Source organism: Pleurodeles waltl, chromosome 7 (genome assembly GCF_031143425.1).
Source record: "Pleurodeles waltl isolate 20211129_DDA chromosome 7, aPleWal1.hap1.20221129, whole genome shotgun sequence".
Lineage (NCBI taxonomy): Eukaryota > Metazoa > Chordata > Amphibia > Caudata > Salamandridae > Pleurodeles > Pleurodeles waltl.
In genome coordinates, this window is record NC_090446.1 from 356956156 (window position 1) to 356970097 (window position 13942).

Consider the following 13942-nt stretch of genomic DNA (forward strand, 5'->3'; position numbering starts at 1 on the left):
ACCTTGGTTGGGCACCTCCATTATTATGCCACTTTCTCAGTAAATGGTGTGGCCCCTAATAGGGCTCCATGTATTTCTATGCTTTCCCTGTTTGTTACTAAGTGTATATTTTGTATGTAGATATCTCCAAGGGGAGATATACAAACATTAGTATAGTCTTAGTGTTGTAATAAAGAATACTTTATTTTTGCAACACCTGGTGTCTTTCTTTCTTGTGAACAGTTACTGACTGACTATTGTGGATATTGCAAGTGCTTTATACTCTTCCTGGGTAAGCTTTAACTGCTCACCACAGCTACCCCCAAAGAGCTTTTGCTATTTGGACACCTAAACACTATCACTAAGGGTTGCCTAGACTCTGTATAGGGTACCACACCATAGATGTACACCTTAAACTGAGCCACCCTCCTACAGACTTGACGCAACAAACTTGCTAGGAAGAGCAGTTTCAAAGACAGTGGCCCTGAGGCGCCACTCCTGGCTGAGGACATCTGGCTTTTTGGGGGATGTCCAAGCTTCCCTTATTGACATGCCCTTTGTTGACATCCACCTCTTCGGAGACCAGGTAGATTTAGCGCTCAAGTGCTTTAAGGACTCTTTTACGGCCAGGTCCTTGGATCTCACGGTGGACCCCTGTCTCCCCAATCCTTATTTTGCTCCTTGCGTGGTTATGGAAGGAGCTTCCAAACTCGCCAATTCCTCCCCATCCACCGTATCACACATGCTTCCCTGCCTCTGCGTGGACAAAGAGACTTATGGATCAGGTGGCCAGCGGTCTGGTCAGTCAACCAACCCCCCAACTGCAGAAGTATTCAAACCTTCCTAGTCTGCCCCTTTATTACAAGGGGCACCCAGTTGGCAGTATTTGCCATCGCCTGTCCCACTGGCAGTCCATAACATCGGACAGGTGGATTTTTCTGATTGTTCGAAGGGGCTGCTCCCTTCCCTTCAAGACTACCCACGCCACCATCTCATTACTGACTGATGGAGGATCATCTGTGCCTTCTCCGCGAGGAGGTTGTGGCTCTCTTGGCTAAGGGAGCCATATAGAGGGTTCCAGTGCCAGACATAGGCTGTGGTTGTTATTTTGGCTACTTTCAGGTTCCCATAAAGGACAAATATTTTCCCCTATTTCAGATCTACGAGCCCTCCATCTCTTCCTCAAGAAGGAGAAATTCAAAATGCTCCAAGTTGCGTCAGATCTTGTCTGCCCTGGACCTAGGAGACTGGATGGTAACGTTGGACTTGCATGACTCCTGCCTTTTCAAATCCCCGTCATGCCTGCCCGCCGGCGATATCTGCAGTTTAAGGTAGGCCACAAGCATTTTCAATTACTGTGCTCTCCTTTGGCCTTACCTGCGCCCCTCAGGTGTTCTTCAAGGTGATGGCAGTAGTTACAGCATATCTGCTGAAATTATGGGTTCCAGTCGTCCCCTATCTGGACAACCGGCTGTGGAAGGAAGGCTTGCCCTAGGTTATTGTCTTCCGCCTCTAAACTACAGTGAACCTCATGGGTTCACTGGGGTTTACTATAAACATACCGAAGTCACAACTGACTCCCTCTCAGCCGCTCCATTTCATCAGAGCTGTTCTGGACATGGTGTACTTTCGGGCTTATCCTCCCAAGTGCTGAGTCCGAGAAATTCAGGCTATGATACTGATATTTCAGCCTCTATCCTGGATTGCGTTGAGACTTACTCTGAGGCATTTGGGACTTATGGCATCCTGCAACCTCCTGGTGACACATGCCAGATAATATATATGCAGGCTCTGCAGTGGGACCTGAAGATTCAGTGGGCACAGCATCAGGGGAATCTCTCTGACATGCCCAGATCTCGGAGGCAACTGCAAAAGATCTCCAGTGGTGACTAATGTACTGTGATTGGATCAGAGGCAGACCCCTCTTCCTTCCCCAAGCAGACCTTACAGTAGTGACAGATGCTTTACAACTGGGATTGGGTGGCCATCTGGGAGAGGTGGAAATCAAAGGACTCTGGTCTCAGGTGGAATCCAAACTCCACATCAATCTGCTGGAGCTCAGGGCTATCCGACTGGCATTGTCTTTCTACCCTCCATCAAGGGAAAGCTGGTGCAGGTGTTCACGGACAACACCACTGCCATGTGGTACTGCAACAAACCGGGCGGGGTGTGGCTGTGGATCCTTTGTCAAGAGACTCTGCAGCTGGCAGGAACAGCAGGGCAAATCCCTAGTGGTTCAACACCTGGCGGTCTCTCTGAACACCAGAGCAGACAAACTCAGTTGAAGATGCATAGCAGATCACGAATGGCGTCTCCACACCTAGGTGGCTCAAGGTCGTTTTCAGCAGAGCTTTGGTTGGATCTGTTCACCTCTGCTGAGAGCGTGTAATGTCAGCAGTTTTGCCCGCAAGGCGGCTCTCGCTCGGAGACGCTTTTTGTCTTGAGTAAAACTCAGAGCCCCCTATACATCTTTTCCCCCATACCACGTCTGCCAAGAGTTCTCAAGGAGATCAGGAATGACTGGGCCCATGTCATCCTTGTGGCTCCGTACTGGCACAGAGAGCCTGGTATCCTGAACTTCTGAGCAGGGCCATTGATACTCCCATATGGGGTGCCCCTTTGGAAGGATCATCTGTCGCAGGGGCAGTGGAGGGTTCTTCACCCAAACCTGTCCACACTTTGCCTTCTTGCTTGGAGATTGAGCGGTGTCAGTTGACAGCTTTTGACCTTCCTCACGAAGTCTGTAGCTTCATATTGACAGCCAGGCTTCCCTACACCAAAACGGTGTACACCTGCTGTTGGAAGAAGTTTGTGGGATGATGTGCAGAAAAATCTGTTGCTCTCCTTATTGCACCTCTTTTTGAGGTTTTACTTTTCATTCTTTCCCGTGCACAGCAGGGATTTGCTTTGGGCACTCTTAAGGACTATTTATTTGCCCTTTTTGCCCTCTTTGTTCAAGTCCCCTATTGTATATGGGTTTCTCAAAGGTCTTACTCATCTCTTCCCTCCTTCCCCATTCATTATGTCCAGTGGGACCTTAATTTGGTTCTAACTTTTTTGATGTGTGCTCCTTTCAATCCTCTCCACAATTGTCCCCTCAAGCGTCTCACACTGAATACAGCCTTCTTTGTGGCAATTACTTCTGTTCGCTGAGTGAGAGAGCTGCAGGCCTTGTCATTTAGGCCACCCTACCAGTCTGTATAGCCTGACAAACTGGTGCTTTGCACAAAGGTCTCTTTTCTATCAAAAGTGGTAGCACCCTTTCACGTAGATCAATCAGTCACTCTGCCTACCTTCTAGGCACCCCCACATCCTTTTAAGGAAGAGGAGAGACTCCACCGGCTGAACCTAAAAAGGGTATTGATGTTCTACCTTGACCATACCCGTGAGTTCCAGGAGAATAACGGCAAACTCTTAGTGGGGTATGTGGGTGCAAAGACAAATTGGACTTTGCTGAAGCAAACCATCTCTCCTTTGGTCGTACTCTGCATCAAGATCTGCTATGCACTGGCCAAGAAGCAACCTCCTGATGGTTTCCAAGCTTTTTCCACCAGAGTTAAGGATGCTACCACTGCTTTAGCATGTGGAGTTCTGGTCCAGGACATCTGCCAGGCAGCAACACGGGCTTCCCTGCACACGTTTACTAAACGTTACTGCCTGGACATTCAGGTCTGTAGGATGGGCTTTTTGCCTGTTTGGTTCTGCAGGACTTCCTCATTTGATATTGGTTTGCAGACCCACATCTGGAGATGGTATTGCTTAGGTAACTATTCAAAGATAAGGAATCTGCATCTAGAAGTCTCTATCAGGTGAAGAAGTTACTTACTTTTGGTAATGCCTTATCTGGTAGAGAATATATTTAGCCACAGATTCCTTACCGACCCGCCCCTTTCTGTGAACAGATTTATAATGACAGGGATGACCCTTTCAGGGCCCTAGTTTGACACACCAGATGTCATTGATCTTCATGGCTCTGTGCTTCTGGCATTGAAAGTCATGAAAAGAAACTGATTCCACTGTGCCTGGGTGGTGCTTATGTAGGTACTGTAAGGTCACTTCTGGCATGGACAGTGCCAACGACAGACCCTGCGCCGATAGACGCCACCTACCTGCATGTAGTAATACTGCTCATGAAAAATCATCTGAATCCAGTCTGACGCCTGGGGAGAATTCAAAGGTAAGGAGTCTGAGGATAGATGTAGTTTCGATAATTTGGGGCGTTATGGAAGGTACGTTACTTGTTCATTGTGCACTTCCTTTAAATGATCGATTGAGATGATTGTGTGACTATTTAAACAGAGACTAGTTACTTAAACTGAATTTTATCCTTTTCAGGTGAAGGAGCAATTAACTTGGCTTTAGCCCAGAACAGAGTTCAGGATGTCCGGATTAATGGACCAGTGGGAGCAAGCAATTCGGCAAGAATAGAATCTGGCTTTCCCATGCAGAGTGGCACAGGTGCGTTGAAAGTGCCTTGGGTAGGATGCCAAATGCATTAATGCATTACCAGACCTTTCATGTAATTGTCTCTCAGTAAGAACACTAGAGAGTACTTAATTTCTTTAAACATTTTAATACAGAGTATACGCTAGACCAGGATTATCCCCGAGTAGTCAGGGGTTTACACTTGTTACTCTTACATAGTTTTCAATCAAAACATATGTTTATTTAGACCAAACACACATTCTCTCGTAGGGGATTTCCATGTATAGACACAAGCATTGATTAGTTCCGCCCAACTGCGGAGCACTTTTTTCCAGTATAACTTCTTAAGTGTTCATGTTAGCCTTACTCAGGAAGGCCTGCAAAGTCACTTAAGAATGTCCATATGCAGCCTAAAGCAGAGTCTACAGTGTCCAAAATTATTCATCCAGGTTGCTTTAAAAAGGACAAAATTAAGGACCATGCATTCAAATGCATGAATGAGTTGAAAATTTAGCAGAAAAAATCCTTCACAAACCTTTTTATATTGCCAAACAATGATGGAGCGCAGGGCAGTGTAGCCCATAGGCAGCCATTAACAATGAAGAAAAAGGAGACTGTGACTTAGAACAGCCAGTCCACCAGTATCCCATCATGCCTAGAGAGATGCATCCTATCATGCCTAGAGAGAGGCAGTTACCTCAGTTCTTTTATCTGGCTCCTGCTGACAGGACCCTGGAGTATTGAGCTCGACCTTTTTAGGTTTTTCCACAAACATTGAGTGAAAATCTCACTAACAACTGTTTCACTAGCCGTCTTTCTTGGATAGTGGCTTTTTCTGACAAGATTTAATGTATTTTTTCCTGGAAAATGCCTTCTCTTTTCAACAAATGCCCATGTTATGACATAAAGAAGGCTAAAACAGACTCCCATGATATCTGTATCATCTGCCTGCCTTCTTCACACCTTCCTGCCTCATATGATATCTGCAGGTAATTTTCCAGACGTACCCTTCATGAGGGAGAAAATTCACCTTCAAGGGAAAGGGAGGCGACGCCAGCAAGAAGCCAGTGCGACCTCTCAGCGAGGGGAAAGTCAGTCTTCCACCAGAATTCTTCCCTCAGTCTCCAGTGGACGTGGAAGGTCTGAGAGGCGTTTTTCTGGGAGAAAACGCTGTTGGTGCCCGTCGAGGAGATCGCCGTCGAGAGGAGGTATGGCGCCGACATGTTAGCAGTCGAAGTCTGGCTCGACATTGCACAAGCATCATCGCATGTCGTCGATTGGCCGCTAAACGTGGAGGACTCCGGATGTTTGACGCACGTCGTCGAGGAGTGTGTTGACATCGGTGGGCTCGCAGTAGAGACGAAGGAGATGCCGCCGTCACAGTCTGATGTCGAGATCTAGGTTGCCGTCTGTACACTGATGACAGAGAGAGAGGTCGATGTTAAAGAGTCCCTCGACGTCGAGGACACAGAAACCTTCTAAAAGGAGAAGGATCTGTTCCTCATCGGAGTCACAGCGTTCCAGAGACATTTCTCTGTCGCTGGTTCTCCTTCCTTCATCTTCTTCTCCTCCTCCCACCTGTCCTCCTCCGGCTGCTACTCTTCCACTGCCTCCTCCACCTCAAGATCTGGCTACCCCATTGGCGGTTTCTCCAGTGCTCTGCTCCCGGCACCTACTCCACTTCAAGTACCGAGCACTACTGAAGCTCCTAGACTGCGCTCAACATCGCATCACCATTCACATTATAGCCATCATACATCTGGCCATTCTACGAGATCAAGACACTCCGTCATATATGGCGACAAAGATCAATGTCACGTTCTTTCCGGCGCTACCACAGAGACTCCTCTTTGTCTACCAGAGACTATTCACCCACTCTATCTGACTTGCCTCAACCTCATACTTCATCAGTGGATGATGTTAACACCTTTCAAGAAGTTTTAGTTTGAGGCGCAGCAAAACTAAACATTCATATGGCTGTCCCAACACCAACTACTTCAGTCATTTTTGAAACACTACAACAACGTACGGCCTCAAGACCTTTACTTCCTCTGGTGCCGGGTCTTCTCGAACCTGCTATGTAAGTCTTCCTTGCACCTTCCACGACAAAGTCTGCCCCTTTCAGACTATTAAAAAAGTATCGTCCTCCGGAACAGGACCCTTTGTTTCTGCGCTCTGACCCGCCACCTGATTCAGTGGTGATCCTGGTGGCCCGCAAAGTGCATGCCACTTCACCTTCTGCTACCTCTCCTGCTGACAGAGTAGAAAGGTGGATTCAGCAGGCCGCAAAGTATGTAGTTCTGCGGCAACATCTGTAAAAGCAGCAAGCGGACCAGCACTGTTGGGAAGAAACGATAGGGTCTTGTGCGACTCCCTACTCCAAATCACAGACCATCTCCCGAGGTATCAGAAAGAAGATTTTTTTAGAAATTGTAAAAGAAGGCACCATGTCTCGAACCGGATCATTAGCGCAGCGGCGGACTCACCCGCTGTGCTCTCGGCACATGCATACTGCCATGGAATATCCTTGAGGAGGCATGTCTGGCTGCGTCTAACGCCTCTGAAAACCAGACGCTCAGCAGCTCATTCAGAACTTGCCATTTCAGCGTCAAAAATTACTTGACAGAGTGGCAACAAATTACAACATACACTTTGGTCTTAAACATTGTGCAGAATGGGTATTGTCTCAGACTTTCCACTCCACTCCACCGGCAAGTATTCTGCCAAGGGCAACCACTTGAAAGCTCCACCTCCTAAAGGCGAAAGTTTCCATATTGCTAGAAAAGAAAGTGATAGAACCAGTTCCCCTCAACCAGAGGGGAAAAGGCATTTGTTCAAGATACTTTCTCGTCCCAAAAAAGGAATTCAGACCCATTCTAGACCTGAAGGTTGCCAACAAATAGATCAAAAAGGAAAAGTTCAGGATGCTGGCCTTACACCAAATATATCCCCAGATTCACCAAGGGGGCTGGCTTTGCTACACGGTGCCTACTTTTGTCGCGTAGGCTCTCATTATTCTAATGAGACTACAGGATTTTGAGTGGCAGAATCGCCTGCGGTGTGGGAGACTAAGTCTAAACCCACTGCGGGTGACACCTGTCACTCCAATCCGGGTTTTGCTCCGGCTAACTAGCAGTGCCTTCTCTCTACCCAAGGATAGGAATGACTGGGCAGCCGAGCGCATGACATAATTGGTTTCTGAGGGAAGCCGTGGTCACTCAGGTCTCATCCGTTTCTCTCTGTTACACTTAGTCTCGTATATAAATGACAAACAGAGGCAGTATATGTTTCAGTAATGAGTTAAATCAAATGACTGCATCTTTGATAGCATGGCGTGAGCTGCAATAACCAGGACGACACAACATGACAGTATTAAAATTGTGACGAGAAGGGTGAAGCATAAAAATAACACTGTCATATTGTCACTATTGCCAATAGACTAACTCCTACATAGGCTATGATAGAGCACAGCATGTTAAGCTCTAATTCTGCCCTTCTGGTTCCCCTGGGAAGACATCATCCCCCATACCTGAGTAAAGGCATGCGGCCTGCGTTAGCATCTGTAGCGAAGCATTCGGCAATCAGCATACAGTCGTGGTTCTCTGGCTGAAATCTCCCTCTAACGTGTAAGGGACAGGGAAGAGTTTTTATAACAACACAGCTGATGTTCTGGGAAAATGTCCCTACGTAAGGATGTGTGTTTTCTACGAATGTTGGAGACTAAACTTCTATCACGTTCACTGGCAATGTACCGTGCCGTAGCCTTGGAAGAAGCACGGAGTGATCAAGAATGTCTTGTTTGAGAACAGAGTGCTGGCCTAGGCAAAAGCAGTTAGATACATAGAAAATAAAACAAGACCGTAGAAGTGGCTATTGTAACAATAATAAAATGAAGCCGAATAAAATATACCTAGGTTAAGGTGCACAGCGCACTAGTGCACAGGCCTAGTGTGTTAAAATAACATGCGTGGAGCTATAGCTAAAATGGATCCACAACACTTTCATATCCCCATTGCGAAAAAATATCGTAAGTTCCTACGATTTCTGGTGGAGAAACAACAATACCCTGTCCTTCTGTTTGGTCTTAAGTCAGCACCCATAACTTTCTCCAGGTGCATGACTGTTGTGGAAGCACATATTCGAAAACACAGAATATTTGTCTACCCATATCTGGATGTCTGGCTTATCAAGGCACCCACCTTTCCAGAAGCCCAACAGCACTTCAAATGGACATGCGATCTCCTCCATGGCTAGGACTACATCTCAACTTTCCCAATTCCACAGCAACACCTTTCCAGAGACTGCACTACTTAGGAGCTACCACAGACATGCTGCAGGGAAAAAGTGTATCCTTTGGAGGAACGACGTTTATCAATACTACAGAATTGCCGCGTGCTCAAGACTATCTGTCGCCCAACAGTGCACACAGTTTCCTCACTTCTAGGCTCCATGACCACCTGCGTCTTCCTAACTCCCAATGCTCGCCTTCACATGCAACCCCTCCAGGAGTGCCTGGAGGACCAGTGGAACCAACTGAAGGGAAACTGGGAAGACAGAATCATTCTATCCACCCATGCAATCAAATCCCTCAGTTGGTGGTGCCCTCCAACCACTCTGCAACAAGGAATGCCTTTTCGTCCACATGCTCCGTTGCAGACCATCGTGACGGATGCTTCTCTCCTCGGGTGGGAAGCTAATATGGATCACCTACAAATACAAGGCCTCTGGTCTCCGAGGGAGAAGTCTTACCATATCAATCTCCTACAGCTACATGCGGTTCACCTAGCTCTCGAGGATTTTCTCCCTTGGTTCAAAACCGACACCCTGTTGGTCCAGACAGACAATACCTGAACAAGCAGGGGGGGAACCAAAGCCAGTGTGTTGTCTCAGGAAGCCCAGACGATTTGGCACTGGCTCCTGGCCAGGAATGTGAAGATAATAGCAACTCACCTTCCAGGAGTTCAGAATGTACAAGCTGATGCCCTCAGGGTTCTAGATGAGAACCACGAGTGGGTAATGAACAAAGACATTGTTCAAGATACAGTCCATTTGTGGGGCACACCTTCTATCTACCTTTTTGCAACAGCGGACAACTGAAAATGCTGCGGCTTTGCAGCCAGATTTCACCATCCAGAATCGTTGGGGAATGCTCCGTGGATAGACTGGTCCAACAAATTTCTGTTCGCCTTTCCACCAGTTCCCCTGATCCCAGCAGTCCCAATCAAACTCTCAATGACCTCAGGCAGAATGATCCTCATTGCTCCAGAATGGCTGAGACAGTTGTGGTTCCTGGACCTCCTTAACCGGTCAGATGAGGCACCCCAACTTCTCCTTGAGTTTGGCAGCATGGCTCCTGAGCTAGTACAGTGTGGGCACTGACATCTTCCACAGGACTGTATGGAAATTCCAAAAGAGGCAAAACGGCTTTCCACCCGAGCTGCATTGTGTAGGAAGGTAGCCTTGTTACCCCCACTTTTGGCCTCTTTGTGAGTATATGTCAGGGTGTTTTTAATGTCTCACTGGGATCCTGCTAGCCAGGCCCCAGTGCTCATAGTGAAAACCCTATTTGTCAGTGTGTTTTATATTTCTCACTGGGACCCTGCTATCCAGGACCACAGTGCTCATAGTTTATGGCCTGAATGTTTTCCCTGTGTGGTGCCTAATTGTGTCACTGAGGCTCTGCACCTCAGTGCTTATGCTCTCTCTGTCTTTAAAATGTTAACAATTCTGATTGGCACATTGGAACACCCTTATAATTCCCTAGTATATGGTACCCAGGGTATTGGGGTTCCAGGAGGTTCCTATGGGCTGCAGCTTTTCTTTTGCCACCCATAGGGAGCTCACACAATTCTTACACAGGCCTGCCACTGCAGCCTGAGTGAAATAACGTCCACGTTATTTCACAGCCATTTTACACTGCACTTACGAAACTTATAAGTCACCTATATATCTGACCCTCACTTGGTGGAGGTTAGGCGCAAAGTTACTAAGTGTGAGGGAACCCTGTCACTAGCCAAGGAGCCCCCACATAGTTCAGGGCAATTTGTGAGTGCGGGGACACCATTACACGTGTGCATTCCATATATGTCAATACCTATATGTAGCTTCACAATGGTAACTCCGAATATGGCCATGTAACATGTCTAAGATCATGAAATTGTCCCCCAATGCCAAATCTGGTATTGGGGATGCCAATTCCATGCATCCCCGGGGCTCCAGCATGGACCCCATGTACTGCCAAACCAGGTCTATGGGGTTTTCACTGCAGCTACCGCTGCTGCCAACCCACAGACAGGCTTCTGCCCTTCTGGGGTCTGGACAGCCCGGTCCCAGGAAGGCAGAACAAAGGATTTCCTCTGAGAGAGGGTATTTCATCCTCTCACTTGGAAATAGGTGGTAGGGGTTGGGGAGGAGTAGCCTCCCTCAGCCTCTGGAAATGCTTTGAAGGGCACAGATGGTGTCCTCCTTGCATAAGCCAGTCTAAACTGGTTCAGGGATCCCCCCAGCCCCTGCTCTGGTGTGAAACTGGACAAAGGAAAGAGGAGTGACCACTCCCCTGTCCATCACCACCTCAGGAGTGGTGCCCAGAGCTCCTCCAGTGTGTCCGAGACCTCTGTTATCTTGATTGCAGAAGTATGAGGGCACAACGGAGGCCTCTGAGTGGCCAGTGCCAGCAGGTGACGTCAGAGACCCTTCCTGATAGGTGCTTAACTGACTAGGTGGCCAATCCTCCTCTGAGGGATATTTAGAGTCTCTCCTGTGGTCTTCTCTTCAGATAACGAATGCAAGAGCTCACCAGAGTTCCTCTGCATCTCCCTTTTCGACTTCTGCCAAGGATCGACAGCTGACTGCTCCAGGACGCCTGCAAAACTGCAACAAAGAAGCAAGAAGACTACCAGCGACATTGTAGCACCTAATCCTGCCTTTTTTCTCGACTGTTTCCTGGTGGTGCATGCTCTGGGGGCTTTCTGCCTTCACCCTGCACTGGAAGAAATCTCCAGTGGGCCGACGGAATCTTCCCCCTGCTACCGCAGGCCCCAAACTCCTGCTTCACCAGTCCTCTGGGTCCCCTCTCATCGTGACGAGCGTGGTCCCTGGAACACAGGGAACTGGATCCAAGTGACCCTGACAGTCCAGTGGTCCATCTGTCCAAATGTGGTGGAGGTAAGTCTTTGCCTCCCCACGCCAGACAGTAATCCTGTGTACTGCTTGAACTGCAGCTGCAAGGGTTTCTGTGCACTTTTCAAGGAATCCTTCGTGCTCAGCACAGTCCAGGTCCCCAGCACTCCATCCTGCATTGCTCATTTCTCTGATTTGACCACCGGCTTCACGGGACCCTACTTTTAGTGTTGAGACGACCGCTGTGCTCAGTTTTGTTGAACCTGTGTTCAAGTACTTCTGTGGGTGCTGCCTGCTTCAGCGTGGGCTCTCTGTGTTGCTGAGCGCCCCCTCTGTCTCCTCGTCCAAGGTGCGACCTCCTGGTCCTTCCTGGGCCCGGGCAGCACTCATTTTCTTCAACCGCGACCTTTGCAGCTAGCAAGGCTTGTTTGTGGTCTTTCTGCGTGGAAACAACTCTGCCTCCTCCAGTACTCCGTGGGACATCTTTGTGCAAAGGAGAAGTTCCTGGCATCTTCCGTTATTGCAGAATCTTCAGCTTCTTCCACTTGCGTGACTCTTGGACTTGGTCCCCTTCCTTTGCAGGTCCTCAGGTCCAGGAATCCGTCTTCAGTGCTTTGCAGTCTGTTGTGGTCTTTGCAGAATCTCCTATCACGACTTTAGTGTGTTTCTGGGGAAGTAGGGTAACTTTACTCTTACTTTTCAGGGTCTTGGGGTGGGGTATCTTGGACACCCTTAGTGTTTTCTTACACTCCCAGTGACCCTCTATACACTACACTAGGCCTGGGGTCCCTAAGTGGTTCGCATTCCACTTTCTTAGTATATGGTTTGTGTTGCCCCTAGGCCAATTGCATCCTATTGTATTCTACAGTGTTTGGACTACTTTTCTAACTGTTTACTTACCTGATTTTGGTTTGTGTGTATATTTTGTGTTTTTTACTTACCTCCTAAGGGAGTATATCCTCTAAAACATTTTTGGCACATTGTCACTAAAATAAAGTACCTTTATTTTTTAGTAACTCTGAGTATTGTGATTCTTTTGATATAGTGCTATATGATATAAGTGGTATAGCAGGGGCTTTGCATGTCTCCTAGTTCAGCCTAAGCTGCTCTGCTATAGCTCCCTCTATCAGCCTAAGCTTCTGGAACACTACTAATCTACTAAGGGATAACTGGACCTGGCACAAGGTGTAAGTACCACCAGGTACCCCCCAAAAGCCAGGCCAGCCTCCAACACATATTCCTCCAAATGGAAGAGATTTTGCATTTTGTGTTCCTCCAAGAATATAGATCCTACATCTTGCCAAGAGGATGTCATCCTACCATATTTGTTACAGTTAGCAAAATCTGGTCTGCATTTCTCTTCCATAGAAGTCCACCTGGCAGCTCTGACTGCATGCAGAACATGTTCTTCACAAACCTCTTTCTTTAAGCTGCCAGTCATAAAAGATTTTCTAGAGGGACTGAAGAAAGTTTTTCCACCACTTAGGCGTCCTTCTCCACCATGGGAGCTGAAGGTGGTTCTATCTGATAGAGACTTCTATTTGCACATTCCATTACCTTAGAATTTCCCCAGGCGTCAGACTGGATCCGGAGATTTGTTTTCGAGCAATACCCTTGCGCGTCAATCAGTGGCGTCGGTCGACTCCATGGACGTCTTTGGTGTCGTAGTCACCGTGATGATATCGGGAATAGTATATAGATGCTGCCTTAGCGCAGTGACGTCAGTTCTTTTCTTTCTGCACCACGCGCTGATCCGGAGAGAGCTACCCTGGTCTCTTTTTGATCGACTTCAACAGTTTTGTCGAGTTTCCAAGTGAGATAGTTGGTGCGTTGAGGATGTCCCCGAAGAACGGTTTCAAGCCTTGAGATGACTGTCCCCGCATGATGGTGATGGATCCGCATCAGGTTTGTTTGTGGTGTCTAGAGCACGACCACGACCTGAAGTCGTGCTACGAGTGTCGGGCCATGCACCCAAAGGCCTTGAGGGAGCGGTCCCTCAACTCATTGTGACCCGGCACTCGACTCCGCGTAAGTCCCGGTCTTGATTGAGAGGAAGGTTTTGAGACGGTTCGCGGAGCCATCACCACTCGTCGTCTTCGAAGTCTTCAGGTGCAGGGAAGAACAAGAAGTCGTCGAAGAGGTCCCATCGCTCTCCGACTTTGCCCCGTCGCTTGGCTGACACGGAAGGAGCATCGACGCTCAAGGCCTCTGTCCTCTGAGCCTGTGTCTGGTTACCCTCTGCGCTTCCCCGACCCCCACCCACTGTAAAGAATTCTATGAAGCCGTGTGCCTCATCTTTAGGCTGACCGACACTGATACGGCACCTTCGGGCCCAGGGGGTTTGGTTGAGGGGCCTTTGGGTTCCACGCCAGCAGCTTCGGCTCCAGCCACGAGGTCCCTTCCGGATCCACTCGCAGAT

At 48.2% G+C, this 13942-nt stretch overlaps 1 protein-coding gene across 6 annotated transcripts in view; it reads left to right on the top strand.

Moving 5' to 3' along the window:
- NCOA6 (nuclear receptor coactivator 6) overlaps positions 1-13942 on the top strand; it is a 535183-nt gene that overhangs the window by 169484 nt on the left and 351757 nt on the right. For all 6 annotated transcript variants that reach the window (XM_069243803.1, XM_069243799.1, XM_069243801.1 and 3 more), the window contains one exon: positions 4315-4437. In XM_069243803.1, the coding sequence (XP_069099904.1) occupies positions 4315-4437 (123 nt within the window). The remainder of the gene's footprint in view (positions 1-4314; positions 4438-13942) is intronic.